The sequence below is a fragment of the Vitis riparia genome, chromosome 14, assembly GCF_004353265.1.
Source record: "Vitis riparia cultivar Riparia Gloire de Montpellier isolate 1030 chromosome 14, EGFV_Vit.rip_1.0, whole genome shotgun sequence".
Taxonomy (NCBI): domain Eukaryota; kingdom Viridiplantae; phylum Streptophyta; class Magnoliopsida; order Vitales; family Vitaceae; genus Vitis; species Vitis riparia.
Window position 1 is genome coordinate 7464204 of NC_048444.1, and position 18654 is coordinate 7482857.

General features: G+C 37.0%; 3 protein-coding genes across 4 annotated transcripts; 1 reads left to right on the forward strand and 2 right to left on the reverse strand.

The window, feature by feature from the left end:
- Positions 1 to 2134: 2134 nt before the first annotated feature.
- LOC117930409 lies at positions 2135 to 3960 on the reverse strand. 2 transcript variants are annotated; one of them, XM_034851053.1, is made up of 5 exons: positions 3743 to 3960; positions 3588 to 3649; positions 3371 to 3503; positions 2879 to 2940; positions 2135 to 2653 (listed from the first exon to the last, which is right to left on the reverse strand). In XM_034851053.1, exons 1-5 carry the CDS (start codon positions 3828 to 3830, stop codon positions 2396 to 2398), a joined length of 603 nt encoding a protein of 200 aa, XP_034706944.1. In that variant the 5' UTR covers positions 3831 to 3960; the 3' UTR covers positions 2135 to 2395. The 2 variants fall into 2 exon arrangements, with proteins under 2 accessions (XP_034706944.1, XP_034706945.1); XM_034851054.1 differs by having other exon boundaries at positions 2135 to 2626; positions 3743 to 3955.
- A 5378-nt stretch (positions 3961 to 9338) lies between these two features.
- On the forward strand, positions 9339 to 13488 carry LOC117930407 (GDSL esterase/lipase 7-like). Its single transcript, XM_034851051.1, has 5 exons — positions 9339 to 9643; positions 9730 to 9857; positions 11052 to 11300; positions 12437 to 12689; positions 13086 to 13488. Exons 1-5 carry the CDS (start codon positions 9376 to 9378, stop codon positions 13304 to 13306), a joined length of 1119 nt encoding a protein of 372 aa, XP_034706942.1. The 5' UTR covers positions 9339 to 9375; the 3' UTR covers positions 13307 to 13488.
- Positions 13489 to 15809: 2321 nt separating this feature from the next.
- Positions 15810 to 18267, reverse strand: LOC117930405 (F-box/kelch-repeat protein At5g15710). Its single transcript, XM_034851049.1, has 2 exons — positions 17945 to 18267; positions 15810 to 17622 (listed from the first exon to the last, which is right to left on the reverse strand). Exons 1-2 carry the CDS (start codon positions 17961 to 17963, stop codon positions 16307 to 16309), a joined length of 1335 nt encoding a protein of 444 aa, XP_034706940.1. The 5' UTR covers positions 17964 to 18267; the 3' UTR covers positions 15810 to 16306.
- Between the last annotated feature and the right edge of the window lie 387 nt (positions 18268 to 18654).

An 18654-nucleotide genomic window follows, 5' to 3' on the forward strand; every position in this document is an offset into this window, starting at 1 on the left:
TAAGAGATGTTCATACTTCATATGTCATTTCAACACTGAAGAACATGTTGAAAACATCTTCTTTCATGGTTCCAATAAACCATGAAGTGAGAAGTCCATTATTGATCCACAGTTGGTATTATGGGTTAGGACTTTTGTTTCCCTTATCATCTTTCATTTCCTCAACAAGTTTTTTTCCATTTTATAGATGATGGAGAACACCAAGGCTACGAACTAAGGGAGTGATTTGACTTCACCACAGTAAGAAATTTGTAGAGTTTAACTTGATAGAGATGAAATTAGAACATTGGTGAAATGACTTAAGATTGAGTTCAAGTTTTGTGTTTGGATTGCAAATTTATGCCTATGATACCATGTAAAATTTGATAATTTGGCAATAGCTATATTTTCTATTACTTCCTTTGGAATTTTATACAAAAATATAGATGAGTGGTACAAGGAAAGAAATAAACAATATTCCTAACATATTGGAAAGTATCCTAAAATGAAGAGAATCAAATATTGTTAATATTTGATTTCCAAATATTGTGAGAATCAAATACTATTAATATTTTATTTCCAAATATTGTAAAAATTAAATACTATTAATATTTTATTTCCAAATATTGTAAAAATTAAATACTATTAATATTTGATTTCTTTGATTTCTCTAGATTTATGAAAATATTGATGGGAGTGTTTTCCTGCTGTGCCTAGTGTCGTGTATCTCCTTGAATACTTCCTTTAACATAAACAAGGGGCAATAACACACTCTATAGCAGAGGCAAAGTACCTTTCCATGGCTGCAACTACTGTCGTTCTCTTACATGACGTTGGCCTACCACTTCCCCAACTTCCAGTTCTATGTGATAACAATAGTGCAATGCATATGGTGAAAAATCTAGTGATTCATGCAGGACAAAGCACATAGAATTAAATTATCATATTGTTGGCGAAAAAGTTGTCATGCTAAATATGTTTGTAGTCATCTTCAAATACCCGATAGTCTTACCAAACCTCTAGCCAAAAGGGCTTTCACTATGTTCCATGGGGGAGGGGGGGCTGATAGAAGTCAAACCTCCTCCAGATTTAGTTCCATAATCAGCTTCACAACCAACCAAATCAGCAGCTCACCATTAGAGATGAATATAACAGTGTGCAAGGCTATTCCAATGGGTCTTCCCTCTATCATATTATGCATCCAAGGAGCCAACGGCTGTTCATCTTGACAAAATCATTCACCTACTGATTTGGTTTATAAAATTAGAAACGAATTCTATTATTTCCATTTACATTAGCATTACTCAATTGATTAGCTAAACTCAAGCCAAATCAATTGACTTTGTCTTCCATTTTCTACTCATCTTTGTATATGTTTTTTGCACAACAATGTTGATTGAATAAGTCTTGCGATCATTTTATTCTTGTGCATAAACTATTCTTCAAACATCTATAAAGCTCTCTGCCTTGACCAATGGAGGCCAATGTTTGAGCTCCTATCACCTTATTCGACACTTAGACCTGAAATCTCCAAAAATGAGGAAATTTTCGCTGGCATGTAATTAATAGAATGGTTTCATTTTTAAATCTCTGAATTGATCTAAGACTAGAAGCAGTTCCATGCTTCGACTTTCTCCTTCAGGTTAATTTTGTCTCATTTGTTTTACCTTCTCTCACTTGGATTTTGTTTCCATTTTTTTTTTCTTTTTTTTAGACAATAAGTAATTTTGCCTAATTAACCACATAAATGTGGTATTTCCCACATATATTTGCTGGTTGCAATTCGTTTTCTTATGATTTTGCAACAATGAATAATGTGAAAAACATTATTGTGCTTCTTCAATACTATGACAAAGATAATAAAAAGGAAAAGGGAACAAGAAGAAATTAAAGCTCCAATAAATGCTCAATTTTTTCTGCAAGCTGTGTGATTATATTACCGTTTAATTCGAAACATCAGCAATCTAAGCAATGAAATGGTGCCTAATAAAGCAAGAACCCATTAAAAGTTGAATCCTCACTGCTAGATCATTTTTCGCCATACATGGACAATTGAAGCTTAAAGTACTATAATTAAGAGTGCACTAGGGACTTAGTCCCTGAACTAAAAAACACCCAACTTCATGCAGAGAAGACATTTCTCAGAGTCTTAATATAGTGGCAAATAACATTATGATATATATAATCACCTCACTTAACTAGTGTAACTTCACAGAAGAAATTAGAAGTTCCCTGAAGGCACATGTAATATACAGGATCCTATGTGTAGAAGTGTCATGTTAGAAAAAGAAACAAAGTATCCTATGCTTCATTGCCTAAACGAGAGAAACTAATATATTTTAAGTAGGTTAAAGGACTTCACATCTAAGGGAGCAAAACTGTGAGCCTAAACCTAACAAGGGCTATCAGCATTTTCTTAGTCTGAAGGTTCATGGTTGTTGATTGGTGGCTTGCGCTTAGGCTTATCAGTTCCCTTGTAGTCCTTGTGAATCAGGTTCACCATCTCATTCACGGCCTTAAGAAGCCTTTCTTCTTCATCCCTCTGAGTAGTATCAGGAGGTTCTTGAGAGACTGGTATTTTGGATTTTGAAGTACAGCCCAAGCTGGAACATTTCCATGTCTTCGGCTCCAACGTGTTGAGATTGTCCTGAGGTTGAGAGAAGCTGGAGTTAGGCTGGAAAAATAAACATGATTTAAGATAACATGAGGAAGAAAGGATACTGATATTTTGGGAAGAAAGCCCTAAAAACAAACACACACACCCAGCACTTCATCAAAAGTGGTATTTTTCCATATTTGGTTGTAAAATCCTCCCTTGCAGCATAAAGATATTATATTTCATCAAATGCTATATATGTTCATGGAACTTCGTGTGAGGTTTGGGGCTGGAGAGAGAAACCTGATCGTTCGGGGGATACCGTGATTTTCTGGCAAACTTCTCCCAAGCATAATTGTCTTTTCCTGCATTCAAGCAAATCTAAAATGAACTCTATAATTAATCCAGCCTCCTTTCCCAAAACTAATTCATAGAAATTAGAATCATATTAAGATGTGAATCACTAAAAGTACCAGCACTTCAAGCATCTTACGATAATTCCTTTTTATACATCAAAACTTTCTGCATACATACAAGTATGGATTCCTCAAAATGTTTTCACTAGGACATATACTAATCCTAAAGAGGAAAAACAGATCTTAATTGGGTTTCCACTGCTTTTTACTCAGTTGTTCTTAGGAGGGTGGCGTTTTACCAATGTATAATCAGCACTAAATGCGACAAAACTGACTACATGGAGCGTGCTAGGAATATTACTTTCATCACCAATTTTACATTTTACATCCAAACCCCCTTTCCCTTCAAGCTCACAATTTCCAACAGAATGGTTTGCACCTGAAATCTTTGAGTTTTCTTGGTTCAGTCCTTGTTCCTCGATCCCTTTTCTCGACACTCTATCCACCACCATTTTCCTTCCTCCAAGGCCTCTTGTCCTAGTGACGGCGTTGGGTTTACCATCAAGAAGTCCCTGTTAAATTTTTTATTTGGGAAATCAAAATAGGATATATGTATTACTGAAATTAATGGGCAATTGAATAACAAAGTAGGCTACCTTTTTCACCAACAGCACATTTTCTCCAGTCATTGCAAGCCCATTTCCATTCATTGCCCTATCTGCAAAGAAATATTTGAAAAATATTATCCGAAATTCCCATGGTTAACTTGCTTAGTTTTATTCAAAAACTAGTGGAAAAGAAAGCTGTTTACCTTGATGAGCTTGTGTCAGAGAGACCCTTAGAGCTTGCAAAACAAGGAGAAGTCCAAGCACTAAGCTTGTAAACTTTATGGGCACCATTTCTTGTGTTCCTTTGCTTTTCTTGGGGGTATGTTTGTCGCTCAACACAACAAAAGAGAAGAAAAATGCAAACCGCAACCAAGATTTTATAGAGAGTTCAACCCAAGTCAAAGCAATCTAGGGTTCCAACACCACCAGCTTAATAAAATAAGACACCTGGGTATATGCAGGACTTTGGAAAACTCAAATAAATAAATATTAAAAAAAAAGGACAAATGTTAGAAGATAAAATATTACTGTTCTTCATTTCAAAGTTTGAATGTGGTTTGGTGTGCTGAACTGAATTCAAATCTCAGAAAACAAGTCATACGACAGTGTTTGGAAAATCATAAGAAAGAGATATATGGGTGTTCTCCTCCTGCTTGTTCCATGCATGCAAATTTCTATGGCAGTGGTGGATGGATCATGACCAGTCACCGAGGGTCTGCACTTGATAACATATAAACAATACTTGTAGGGAACAATCTAGGGCTTTCTTTGCTGATACCATGAGATATACAAAAGTAAGTGCAGGATCACAAAGCATATATTCTGCAGGCTTTTAGAGGTTTCTCTCCTTTTGTAAGTCCATCCAGGCAGCAAGATCGAGCTTAGTTTGGCTTGACTCTAAGCTCAAGTGTCATACATATGGTTGGAAAATATAAAATTGAATAATTAAGATAAATAAACTATGGTATTTTTTCAGGTTTGTGTTCAAATATTGCGGTAAAGAAATCATACTTTTTCGATACTAATTGCAGTATTTAACCAGACATGAGCTGTAATCTTTAATCTATTACCCAAAGTAATAACTAAAACATGCTAGAGATTGAAAATTAATGAAATCAAAGGGTCAATACTCACAAAGGTCTGAGAGTCAGAGATTCGGTCCTTGTCCAAATAAGTAAAAGAATGTGGTAAAACAAAGGGCTCATCATCCCTAGGATACCATCTAGGGTTTAGGCATTTTTCTTTAAATAATTTATTGTGGAATCTTTCAGTTTGAAATCATATATATTAATCAGTATGTCTATTTGGGATTGGTTCTGAATCATTTGAGACACATTTTTCTTAAGCAGGTGTAGAAAACTTTCTTGTTAAGCTATTCCCTACATCAAGTGATGAGCCTGTGATATCATATTAAAGATGAAGAAGGAGATGAGCAATCCTGATCATTAGCTATATAGAGCTCCTGATACACATTGATGCTACATAGAATTCAGTACTTAATGAGAAATATAAACTGATACACATTGAAATTTAGTGTTGGAACAAGCTAGCTACTTTCTTTTGAAGCAAATAAAAACAAATTTTGAAGCAACTTGCCAAGTTAATCTTTTTCTTTTGGGATAAGTGCCAGGCTTATTTAAATATATTATTAGTGAGGGACAGAAAGGAAAATTTCAGTGAAAATATTGTATAGTCACATGTGAGCCATGGACAATCAGTGATAAACCAGTAGAAGTAGAAAATTAAACAATCAGCGAAATTTCTCAACTTAGTTTACTGAGGAAATTAATGGTAGAATATTGTACACTAATGACGGTTTGAGGAGGCGGTGTGGTGATTAGGGTGGCATAGTTCCCAAAGAAGCATGAGCATCAAATTAAGAGCTTGAGGAACATGGGCAAGTGATTATTGCATAGAATTACTAAACCCCTCTCAGCATTTTAATCTTACCATAATAAACTAAAGCTTAGAACTGTTAAGATTTTAGAGCACGAGGCCGTGTCCTCCAACTGGATCCCTAGTGGTGGCCCCTTGAGAACTGTGTGACATGAAACCAAGTCGGTTCCACGCTCATTCATATGGCAAATACCTAAATCCACAGGCCTGCAACACTATCAATGAGATGGTTACCGGAAACTCTTTTCTTTCAATAGGGAAACCGACCATGCAGGTGGAGTGTAGAAATGATCCAGGCAGCCCAAAAACTTTTTCATAAAGAACAAATTATACATATAAACAGCCCTATACCCTATTCATAGGAATTGAACTATATCACATGCAAAGCAAAAAACTCTCTTCTACTTTTATTTCAATCGTTTATTAAATAAGTTGAGGGAAGAATTTCCCTCTCTTCAATTACCTATATGGTACATCTTCCACTACTAGTTTAGTGAGGCGCATTTGTTGGTGAAGTACGGATTAAAGCAAGATCCTCGAGCCATGCCACCTTGATTGAGGTTGTCCAAGCATTTCGACCAAGAAAATCAATCAATATCAAGCCTTAGAGATATGTTAGGATTCCCTGGATCTTGTCAAGGATCCTCATGATTATCAAGGTGTGTACATACAAAGATAAAAAGATTGCTAAACATTTCGGGCATGGTAGTCCATGGACCCACTTCAATAGCTTAGCTAAGTTCATATTTTTCTATCTCGTGCCATTTCCTCCTATCGCCATGCGTCAGGTAGCAGCGAGCGCCACTGTTCATATCATCGTGAATTAGCAGTCAACTAATACTAATACGTGTCCCCCTGTCTTATTAATTTATCACCTCTCCATTACCAAGCTCGAAGATAAGATCATTCAGAACCCCACAGAAAGAAGCAGACACCTACATACAAACAGTGTTGTTGCGGCTCCAGTCACCAATGTTGTGCCCTTAACATAAAATTTTTTAGTAGTAATCTTCTACTAAGGAGATAACTGTGGACAGACTTTTGAGTTAGCAAACCCAAAACCCTAGTTTGTTAGAAAATTAAGCAGAAGCTTTCTCAAAGAAGAGGGTCTAGTCTAGGGTTTGTACCCCATGTGTACGGGTAATGTTGATTTCGAGGCTTTTAGACGCTCCAAAGTTTGTATGCATATGAATATTGTCATTGAGTTGGGAGCTGTTATCGTGGGAGTTTGATGTTCAATTTTCAAAGAAATCGATTTATATGTCTGCCTTTTGAGGACCACTGTCACATGTTGGCCATTGCCATTTGCCACCAACATATGATCTGCATTCTCACGAGCCCTACTTAATTCAGAATTAATATATGTGCATGATACTACCTAGAAGATAACATATTGAGAGAACCCAAGAAAAAATCCCCACATTGATGACAAGTATTTAGCTATTTAATGATAAGTAACTCAAACCTTCCCTTGGCAATATCGCCTGTGCTACAGGTGTGTTCATCTTGCTGGGCCAAAATATATTGAACTTTTGGCACAGGTTGCTAAATACCCTTTTGCCCAAACAGAATTTTCAGGGGGGTATCAATAAATATTAGTTAATCCTGCATGATATAAAAAAATTATTAAGCTTAAGCCTACATTTTCCCCTTTTACTTCTCATATTATCCAAAGGTTAAGACTTGAAATTGGCCTATCATTCTCATTTCTTTTTTCACTTCTTTCAAAAAGTGTGTATTTATAACGCAACCATCCTCGTTGAGCATCTTCTGAAGACTGGCGAAGCATTAATCGGTGGAAATTTCAGGCCCTGCTGGTGGTTGGTGTATGTTGAAACACATCATGTGGGCTGCAATATGGGACCCCTGGATGGGCCTTCTGCTCCTGCTTCAAATTTACCCTTGTGCACCCACTCCTGCATTTACACCCCAAACTGGCAGATATTTAAAATATATATATATTTTTTTAAAATATTATTGAAAAAGATTACTTGGAAAATAAATACAAAAATATGAATATTTTTTAGCATGTGCTCTCTTTCCCACGTATATATTATGCTCGCACACTAAACTTATCTTTTGAAGATATATTATAGATAGTGTTATGAGAGATTGAGAAGGTGGGCAACATGAAATTCATGGAGAGAGTCCGAGAGTGTGTGGGGTTTAAGGTTATAGATAGTGTTGTGGGAGATTGAGAGGGTGAGAAACATAAAATTGATGGAGAGTCCAAGAGATTGTGGAAGTTTTCTGTATATACTTCAAGAATGCTTGTGAATTGTGAATTTAGAAATATTGAAGTTGATAGTGTGCAAATGACATTTATTTAGGTTGTTTTGAAGTTCAAAATGACATGTACTGACTCTCCCTTTTTTGTATAGAAACATGAGAACTCTTTTATTAAAACTGTGAAATAAAATTTCTAATTATTCTTCTTCTCTAATTCTTTATATGGTATCAAAGCATTCAAACAGATTGAAATCCAACAGTGGCGTCCAACAAATAGTCCTGAAGATGATAATGATAGTAATCGAGTTGCTTAACCTATTGCAATGAAGCTCACTGACAATATTTATCTCTTATGGAAGCAACAAATCTTTGTTGATATAGAAGGATTAGGTCTAGAGGGATTCACATTAGATCTATAGTGTGTTCACCTGAATTTGCCTCAACCACTCCTGGCAACAGCTCTCAACTCAAATGCAACCTAGATTAGAGGAAAATACTCATTGATTCACTAGCTTCTGTTGGAAACATCATCTCCAAATGTGATCAAATTCTAGTTGTTGCTACAGGGTTTGATAAAGAACATGAATCCGTAGTTGTTCATATCACTTCACATCCAGATTCATACAGTCTCTCTAATGCCTCTATTCTTTTATTGGCTCATGAAAAGATAATTGAACAATATAACACTATTACTGTTAGATCTGTTATGATTACTAACTAGGCATATTAGGGAAAACAAAAGAAATTATATCCCAACTCAACAATGTTGGACAATTTGGTGGTGGCTTTAAACCTCGATGCCAACTCTATGGAAAATTTGGTCATACAGTGATAAATTGTTATCAGCATTTTAATCCCTTTTTCACTAGACTCGGCAATTCCTCGTAGAACATTGTTGGTGATGGCTCAAACGCTATGGAGGGTAAAGACCATATGATGAGAGCCATGGTTGTTGCAACTAGTATGACCAGTGACATGTCTGATGGAGCATAGTTCCCTAATGTTGGAGCTACAAACCATTTCATCAATGATTTCAACAATCTCAATGTGGGCAGTGGAGCAAGTTTAAACATTCTTCACATTAGCCTAATCTGCTTATTCTTCACCCATATCTTCCAAAACACTCAATTCTTAGGAATCCCTTACATGTTCCAAAACACACTTCTACCTGCATATATTAATGATAATAATAATGATGATGATGAATAGAATTTCTAGTTACTCTTCTTTTCCTCTGATTCTCTGTCGGAAATTTCTTTTCAAGAACTCAACTGGATGCAAGGTAAAAGGTAAAGGGGGTGATGTTAAAGTGAAAATGAGAATAGGAAGACCTCACAGACAAACCCAGCTTGACAAACCTACTTGTCAGTCTTAGCTCTGCAACAGCTTGATTGAAAAACTACTGCTCTGAACAGAAATTAAATTTCCCAACTATATGCATTTAATACCAAGGTGAAAATACAGAGTACAACCTTATGATCCACTAAAATTGGAATCAAACTTCACTCAGCAGTTACCACAATCAGAATTACACTTGGACTCACAGTCAGATACTAAGATGTAAAACGGACAGTCACTGGTGAATTCCTGGGCTGCTACTGAGGTGTGATTATGAGGCCCGTACTACATGCGTGACCACTCCCCTTCTCAAGCTCTTCTTATTATAATAAGCTCCTTGATTTGAAAGCCAAAGATAGAGGCAAAAGACAGCATGGAAATGGAGAAAGTGTGTGTGAGAGCCCATGCTGCATTCTTCCCATTACTCTCAATTCTGCTTGTGAAGCTGTCTCTGCTTGCTCATGGTCAAGCCACTGCTCCTCTCACCCCTGCAATGTTCATCTTCGGGGACTCTCTGATCGATAATGGAAATAACAACTTCTTCCCCACCATGGCACGCGCAAACTACTTTCCTTACGGGATTGATTTTGGCCTTCCAACTGGGCGGTTCAGCAACGGCCTTACAGTCGTTGATTATGGAGGTACGTATGGATTACTTGCATGCACTGACTACTCTTTGTTGTGAACAAGATTGGCTCTTGAATTCACCTTCAATTTTGAATTGCAGCGCACCATCTTGGGTTGCCGTTGATACCACCCTTTTTGAGTCCACTGTCGAAAGGAAAAAAGATCTTGAGGGGACTCAACTATGCCTCAGCGGCTGCCGGAATTCTGGACGAGACTGGCCAGCATTATGTAAGTAGTACACACTACAACCCTTTGTAAGGGGCTGGCTTCTTTTCTTTCATCTTTCTTCAAATGGTGAAGAAAACGAGGGAAAAGAAAAGCTGTTCTAGGTCGAGTAATAGTGAAATTATGGGTTTTCACTTTTCATACTTGATGAATTTGTTTCACTAGCAAGTTTCAGGAAATAGCATACATTTTTTCAACCAGTAAAGCTGGTATTGTATTCGTGATTTTGTTGCCTTTAGAGTCCGATTATTTAAATAAAAAAAAAAAAACACCTAGACTTTCTAGGCTTTAAAGCTTCCTAGAATCACTGCCAAATTTGATGGGTGTCCCAAATCTCAACCCATATATATACAGTAATTTGTTCACTGGTGTCCTTCAAGGACTAAGTGATGAGCATTTGACTACTGCAAAAGTGGCTGACAGCAACAGGAAGTTTGGAAAGACTATTTTTGGTATGTTTCAGACCCTAAAGCCTTATTCAGGGAGAAAACAATTCTGAAAAATTAGTTTTTGAAAACTATTTTTTGATATTTTATAAAACAAAAGTCTATTTGAGAATTTGAAATTGTTTTTAGTCTATTTTTAATAATTTTAAATATGTTTTAAAAATATTTTTTATGTTCATATTTTTACTTTTAATCATTATATATGTTTGTATAATTATTTTTTAAAACAGCTTTCAAAAAATAATTGAAAATAAGTTAAAACAATTAAAAGAATTTTTCTAAAAACTTTTTATTTTCTGATATTTTTATAATAGAAAACAGAAACAAAAAAAAAAGCAATTTGAAAACTTCTTATTTTCTATTTTCTAATAATAGAAAACATAAGAAAAAGTTTTTTAATTTTTTTGTTCTAAAAAATAGAAAACTATTCTTGAAAACATTTGTCAAGACCTAAACCCTTGTTAATTAGTTCTTTTTGTACCACAATGTATGACATTTATTGATGGTGAGGAGACATGATATATGTCTAAGACCGTTGAATGAATCAATGTGACCAAACCTGTCCAACAGATGCATAAAAATAGTACCATAATAAAGGGTGTAATGTAAAGCTAGGCAAATAATTTCTCATCCAAAAACAGAGGGACTTGTCTATAGTATTATACAGATTCATGACAATTGTAATGTTTCCATTTTGAGCCTAACCTTCCGAAATCATAACTGGAATATGAATTTGACTGATTCTTTTCAGGGAGGAAGGACACCATTCAATGGACAGATATCACAGTTTGCGATCACCACCTCACAGCAACTACCACCACTTTTTGGAACCCCCGGCGAGCTGACAAACTACCTTGCAAAATCAGTTTTCTTGATTAACATTGGCAGCAATGACTATATCAATAACTATCTCCTACCCAGAAGATATATCAGCAGCTACGTCTACAGTGGAGAAGCCTATGCAGATCTCCTCATTAATAACCTATCAAACCAGTTGTCGGTAAGTTCTCCCCCACATAGACCCAGTTATCCTGTTCTTCTACCCTCTTTTTGTGCTTTTTTCATTTATGGTTGGGGTGGGGGCAAAAGTGTTTTCTAGTAACAATGCAGTTGAAGAATACTGATCCATCAAAATAGGCTTTCACGAAAGTGTCTTCAGGGAGATTTAAGGATGAAGCATCTTTGCCACCAGTAAACTTGGTTTTAACATAGTTTTAGCACTGAAATTCATGGATTCCAAGCAGGCAACTCTTGGTTCAACTTGAAGTCAAAGTTCAAGAAAATGGGTCCATATATATGGCAGTAGATCGAGCCAGTGGTTAGATCAGAAATTTAAACAATTTCAGAACAATTAAGTGGGTGGGGACCCTCAAGAGTGCTAGGGGACATAGATGGTGCCACTGCAAACCTCTGCCAAGAGATTAGCCCCACCATCGGGTATATATACGTTGTCAGGGGGTGAGATTGATTTGAAAATAACATTGCCTTCTTGGTGGTGGTCCAAACCACAGAAGAAATAGGCAGTAGCGAATGGAAGCTGAACCAACCCATTCCTGAAAGTCTACAAGTAACCTTTGGAGTGTCTTGAAATGGAGGCCCAGCTGTTCATTGTTGGAGCACTTTCATTCAATTGCCCAACAACCTTTGGAGGGGGGAGGGAGGGAGAGAGGGAGAGAGGGAGAGAGGGAGACCCCTTTAGAAAAAGGAACCCAAGACATTCAAGCAACATCACACACAATAGTCCCAAACTAGGAGGCTAAATTATCACCTATCAACCAAGTGAAAGAGCCTAGAGACCCTTGTAGAAAAAGGAACACCAGATATTCAAACATCACCTACATGCAACATTCCCAAACCATGAGGTTAAACCATCACCTATCAACTGAGTGAAGGAGTCTAGCATGACTTGATCCAAAAATATTCAATAGCCGTGCATGTTGACTAGTGAGCATAGTAATATACCACAGGCAAAAAATAACATAATAAGATTCCAAAAACATGCTCTTCATTTTTATAAGAATCATCAAATACTCAAAAATAGATCAAGCAAAGGAGAGGCAATGGTGAGACAAGTTATAGATACAAAGCATTATTCAAATGTAACTCCATAATTTTAGTGGTCTCCTGTGTTTCCAGAAACTCTACAGGTTGGGTGCCAGGAAAATGGTGCTGGTTGGGATTGGTCCACTTGGTTGCATACCTAGTCAACTATCCATGGCAAGCAGCAACAATGGTTGTGTTGACCGAGTCAACAATTTAGTCACTCTGTTCAACAGCCGTCTCATTCAACTGACGAGCACTCTTAATGCAAGCCTCCCAGGATCTTTCTTCGTCTACCAGAACAGCTATAATATCTTCTCTAACATGATCAGAGATCCTTCGAAATATGGTCAGTATCAGCCTCAACTTTATCACACAATCAAGTATGGTTTAAGATAACTGTCTTTTATGGTCAGTAACCATGAGTGACTTTATTAGCTGAAATTTAATTAAACAAGTTTCAAAATTTGATGTCAAAGAAATGATTAATTAGTCTTCTGCCTTCCCAGTGATGCTAAAATGTTTTCCAAAGTTTAAACAATGAAGTCCTACTAGTATAACTGTACAAAAACATCCACAGGTTTTAACAACCAAGTTCCATATTCTTGTATCACATACCTGTCTGGGAAGCTAAATGTTAATAGATATTATAACAGCCATTAAAAAACCCTAATTACCTAAGGCAGCCAAAGTGTAACACCCTTTGTAGGGACTCTATCTAATGGCTTTCCAAATTTTGTTGCAGGGTTTACTGTACCAAACAGTGCCTGTTGTGGGAACGGAAGGTACGGAGGGGATCTAACCTGCCTTCCACTGGAGCAACCATGTAAGAATAGAGATCAGTACATCTTCTGGGATTCTTTCCATCCAACCCAAGCTGTCAATGCCATGATAGCTGAAAGCTGCTACACACAGTCTGGAACTGAGTGCTATCCTATCAGCATCTACCAGCTGGCACAACTTTAGAGAAACAAAATCTACTGTGAAACAAACCCCGGCTGTTAATGGTAGTGTATTTTCCCATAAGCGCCCATCGTTTGGAACTGAAAAGGCTATCATTGTAATTGGAAATCTATTTTTCCATAAATGGGCATTGTTGCTAAGGACTAAGTCATAATGGATACTCCTAGTATTTACTAAAAGCTTCACCAATCCAGATCCAAAGGTTGAAATCTGTTCAACACATTTGTCTATTTTTTAACAACAGCTAGCATTCTGAAAGCTTAAGAGACTGAAAACAGTATAAATTGATTTATAGACAAGTCTGAATGGACCTGTCCCATGAGACAGACTATTGGCCTTGGTGAACATTGTAGGCAAGGTCTAGCGTCATAGTTTACTAGAGGAAAACTGATGGTATAAAAGACAAAATCAATACATTTTCTTGAAAGATACAAAGAGCACCTGGACAGCCAAAAGAAATTGGGCAACTTGGGAGATTTTTAGAATGACCATTAGACCACTTTAAGCACCACATATCAGAATTAAGCAAATTCTTCCACCATAATAATTGTAAGGCCTAAAATCAGACAAGTTCCAGTATTTCCTAAGGCAAACTTGAAATCATATTTCCAGGGCTGGACAATACAGCTTCTGGACAATCTCACTACGAATTTGGCCCACTCTCCTAATCTTTTCCTGTCAAGCTTCCTAGTTAGGAGCTCAGAAAAAGCAGTAAGATCTAATCATATGATTTCATGATTTCATCTGAATATTACAATTCAGCCTAAATCCGATTTTTGAATTTTTCTGTTTTTTTCCTCTAATTAAAAGTTTCTACACCTCTTTACAGACCATATATCAGAATATTCATGATGCTTTTATGAACTAGTTTGTTGTGTAATAAAATGGATGTGCCTCCTTAATGTCATGGAACAAACTACATAGGACACAAAGAAAGCACTATCTCATGCATCAGATTAGCTGCTAGGATTCTGACTCTTAAATATGCAACTAACACATAGCTTGTAAATGGGTTATGACCACTAATATTAAATATTTCTCAGATTAAGGAAACATCTAGTACATGTGCTTTGAAAACCAGATTGACCTTTCAACACATACAATGCTACATGAACATAGGTATTCTAGCCAGGTTCACCTAGGATTGGAAGAGTGCTCAGGCCCTGTTTGCCACAGTTCTTTTACTGCCTAAAGGCTCTCTCTGACTGTTTAAGTGATCCACAGTATACTGGGTTACACTCTAAAGCACTTCAATTAGGAGATGTTCGAGGTGTAAAAGTTTTTAATATAGAAGAATCTATTTAAAGAAGCACTTCCTAAAGCTAAGCTGCTAAGCCAAACAGGCCCTCAAGCATGAAAGAAGGCCTATCTCAGGATTCTCCTAAGTAATCTGATTTCATTCCAAGATCTACAAATTGCAGCCATCATGAAACTGCACAACCCTACAAGTGGGTGATCAGAATGCAGGACATAAGCCATCTACAAGTGGGTGATCTAGATGTAGGACAAGAAGAGCCATCTAAAAATTGATGACCAAAATGCAGGATAAAAAGAGCCATTTTGTTATTGCACCAACCAGGAAAAGAAATATTCAATGCTTGCAGTTGTGAAGCATCTTTACTGGACTTCTGAAAACAGGTCAAGCAATCAAAGAGAAATCAATTGATTAAGAAACAATGGTAGGAGAGGGGGAACTAGAAGACCTTGGGGAAAGCTAGCCACTGAAGTCTGATAGTACATCTATATTTTCATACAGCTGTGATTCTTTTTCTTTGATAAAAACAGCTGTGATGTTCATAAAGAACCATTAAATTCTAGAAGACGCCAACTGTAAATCATCCACAATTTACCGATTTTTTAAAGGGAGGTAAAATCCATTTTAAGTATCACACATCCAACTACCAGATAAGTAGGTACTAGTGTTTTCCCCCTATTGAGGCTGGTTGTGGGATCAAGTCCCTGTAAAGAATGTGGTCATCAAGTAGAAGGTGATTCCCTTGTTCGGTACATTGCGCCCCTTGAACCATGTTGTATGACACTGCCAAATAAATCTAACTATTCAGCAAGTATTACCCTTTGGGTAGAACCATAAAAGTGACAGAACCCCTTTCCTATTTAGTCAGTGCTTAGATGCTACATGGTTAGACAAGCATCAAAGATCTGTGATCCCATATGTTATTGAGTAGGGGCAAGTAAGCTAAACTTTAATACTACATGCAAAGATGAAAGTATAAAATTTGTGGACCAAATTCTTGTAATACGCTACACTAAGTTACACAAATACTGATAATGGGTAAAACAGAAGTGGCAAATCAAGAACATAAACATGACAATGATAACAGAAGACATACTAGCAACAACAGCAATCAAACCTTTGCCAATCATCATGCACTGACATACAAAGTTTAAACTAACCCAAACATAAATCAAATGAGTGATGACAACACTGAGAAACTACAACTCAAGTAACAAAATTACGGTATATAATCACGTAAACAGAATCATGGAATGGCAATAAATAGATAGGCAATGAAGTAACAATTAACATAGGAAACTTGCACGTTCTAAACATTTTAAACTAGTGTACATGAATTGGAAACAAGAAACGTCTTCTTACAATTCTTTAAAGCATCAACAACAATGTAGAAAATTCTTTCATAAGCCCAACCATTATCCAATAATTGAACTACAATAGCACTCAATTTATCTACTCCAAAGAGCCTTAGTAGCAGGTGACATCACCAGTTACATGATAGAAAATCTGGCTGATGACACCAATTTTCTATGCTGCTCCCATGGTGCTGGTTCCAGAATGCAAAGCTTGAGAAACTTGAGACATTAACCAAATCAGCAGCACAAATTGCTTATAGTCCAATTATACTCGTAGATGTTTCCAAGGGGGAGTGAAGAGAATGACAGGAAAAAAAAGGATGCCAAATGGAGATGACAACCCTCATAACCCCATAATGAATAAATTAGAAACTGTAAAGCAATAGTCCCTGCTCAGTAGATGGAAGCATCAAACCTTGGCTCATAGAAACAAACCTGGCTGTTATATGACTGAAGAGCACAGCCAGCAATCCAAGACCAAACTTTCTTATCCACATCATAAAGAAGGCCCTTCCCTTGGTTCCAAGATGTAAAGCAGATCAAATTGTCCTGCCCAAAACACTCAAATCTCTCAGCCGATAACCGCAAAAGAGCTCGAAAATACTTCGGGGGCATCCTACTCATCTCCACCCACATAAATTTTGCATGATCCAACTCCCAAATTCTCATACTTTGAAGGGTGCTATAAAGACCGATCCTTCCAACCAGAAACAGCCTCTTCTGTGTACCTGCCACCAGATACCCATCCAACAAAGACCGCGGAAACTTAGCCGGTATGTGTTCCCAATAGCCTGTATCCAGCCGATACATCATCAGACCAAGCGGTGAAAGAGTTTCCAAATACAATCTAGAGTCACAAAATGCCATCTTTGAGGAGCAAAGGTTAACAGCAGGCATTATCTGATGAAGTGACCAACTGTTAAGCTTTGAATCATACACTTCAGTGGGCAATGACTTGTCACCATAAATATCACTGGTGGCTATTACTTTGAATGATCGGTCTGTCCGATCAACAACCATAATCAACTGTCTTTGCTGATTATGATGCATACTTGGTAATGTCCGCCATCTTTGTGTAAGGGGGTTACAAACTAATGTTTTGAAGGTCAATCCATCAAGCCCTGAAAAGCAAACAAGACCCCCTGAAGAACCAACCAGCCAAAATGCCCATGGAGGTAAAAACGTAAATGGAATTCTATAACACGTTTTCAATGGCAAGCTAAAAACCGAGCATTGCAGCGTCTGTGAGTTCTTCCAAAATGTGAGAAGACATGGCCCGTGAGATGGGACTTGTGAGTGAAATTTAAGAAAACTACTATCTAGAAGAATTGAATTCCACCGTTTACAAACAGAACGAAGCCTAAATATCATAAAGGGTGGAACCCTAGCCAATATTTCAATCAACAAATCCTCAGGTAACATTGCCCAAATATTATCTTCCATTTGAACATCAGGTTGAACAGCCTTACCAAATGTGGTAACAGTCTCCTCATCTAACCCTCGTGGGGTCTTAATCACCTTTTGCCTAGAAGGGCTCGTATTCCTCGATCCTACTCGACCCAGCGGGCTTGTATTCCTCGACCCACCGCCCCCAAGAGCAGAGACATGCTTAACACAACTCTCCTCTTCACGATAAAACCCATTTCTCGACAACTGGGGACCGATTTCACCAGACCCAGATTCAGAAGATCCGCCAATTGCATCCATTCCTATCAACACTCAAAATCCCAATCAACCCAGTACAATAATAAACCTTAATTCATGACTCCACAACCCAAAAGATCCAAACTTCAAGTTGATTACAGCTACCAATCACGCAAAACCCCAAATTTATAACACTATAAAATCAAAGAATCAATGAAGAGAAGCAGCATTACACTTGAGATCAAAAACCCTAACCCTTATCGGATCCAAAATTGAGAACATTGGAGATGATCAAATGACAAAAGGAAAGATCAAAATTTGAATTCGTACAACTACTCTGAGAAGACAAAATTCAAACTTGGTGGCGTAGAATGGGTTGGTGTTTACCTTGGATTCTAAACATCATCTGGTTTCCCCAAAAAAAAGAACTTGTCAGAGCGAGAGCTCAGACAAGCAGAGATAAGCCCAATACCAAACCATATGAGTCAGGCCTCTCTCTTCCCTTCCTTGACATTTGTATATTTTCTTCTTTTTTTCATCTTTCCTTTTTCATCCCCTTCAATTATTTTGTCCAGTGGTTAGAAATTTAAATCTGAAAAATGAAAATGTTTCGGGAGGGATAATCTGGTGCAACTGGAATGTCAGAAATCGATGGAGGGCTTTCGAAATTTGGAGTTGGGATGTGATTTTGGGTCAGTATGGACCATCCGATATTGGGTCCATGAAAGTTATCATGTAAGGTGCACCACTGGATTGATGAACAAGTTTGGTAAGAAAGAAAGTGGGGTATTGGTTTAATAGGTTGTTCTTGAGTTCTATTCAGCCTATATGAAATGCTTGGGCGCGTATTTGGTCGGTCCCATCTATATTTGGTCGTGGAATCTTAATCTTTAATTTTCAAAATGCAATTAATTTGAATTTTTTGTCAAATGATTAGATGATTTAATATTTTTAATAATTTATTTTGAATTAGTTATTATGAAAGTATGTTCGTAAAGGTTATTTCAAATAATGATAAAATTTTAAATTTTTCTCATTTGTTTAAATCATATGAAAGATTTTTCAATTAGCTCCGAATGAGTGTGTTTGGGAATGTT

Excerpts from the sequence above, each read along its gene's own strand:
- LOC117930407 (XM_034851051.1), top strand. The coding sequence starts at position 9,376 with ATGGAAATGGAGAAAGTGTGTGTGAGAGCCCATGCTGCATTCTTCCCA. Across the intron at positions 9,644-9,729 it reads TACAGTCGTTGATTATGGAG|CGCACCATCTTGGGTTGCCG; the intron begins GTACGTATGGAT and ends TTTGAATTGCAG. Across the intron at positions 12,690-13,085 it reads CAGAGATCCTTCGAAATATG|GGTTTACTGTACCAAACAGT; the intron begins GTCAGTATCAGC and ends ATTTTGTTGCAG.
- LOC117930409 (XM_034851053.1), bottom strand. The coding sequence starts at position 3,830 with ATGGTGCCCATAAAGTTTACAAGCTTAGTGCTTGGACTTCTCCTTGTT. Across the intron at positions 3,650-3,742 it reads TCTGACACAAGCTCATCAAG|ATAGGGCAATGAATGGAAAT; the intron begins GTAAACAGCTTT and ends ATTTCTTTGCAG. Across the intron at positions 2,941-3,370 it reads AGAAAACTCAAAGATTTCAG|GAAAAGACAATTATGCTTGG; the intron begins GTGCAAACCATT and ends GCTTGAATGCAG.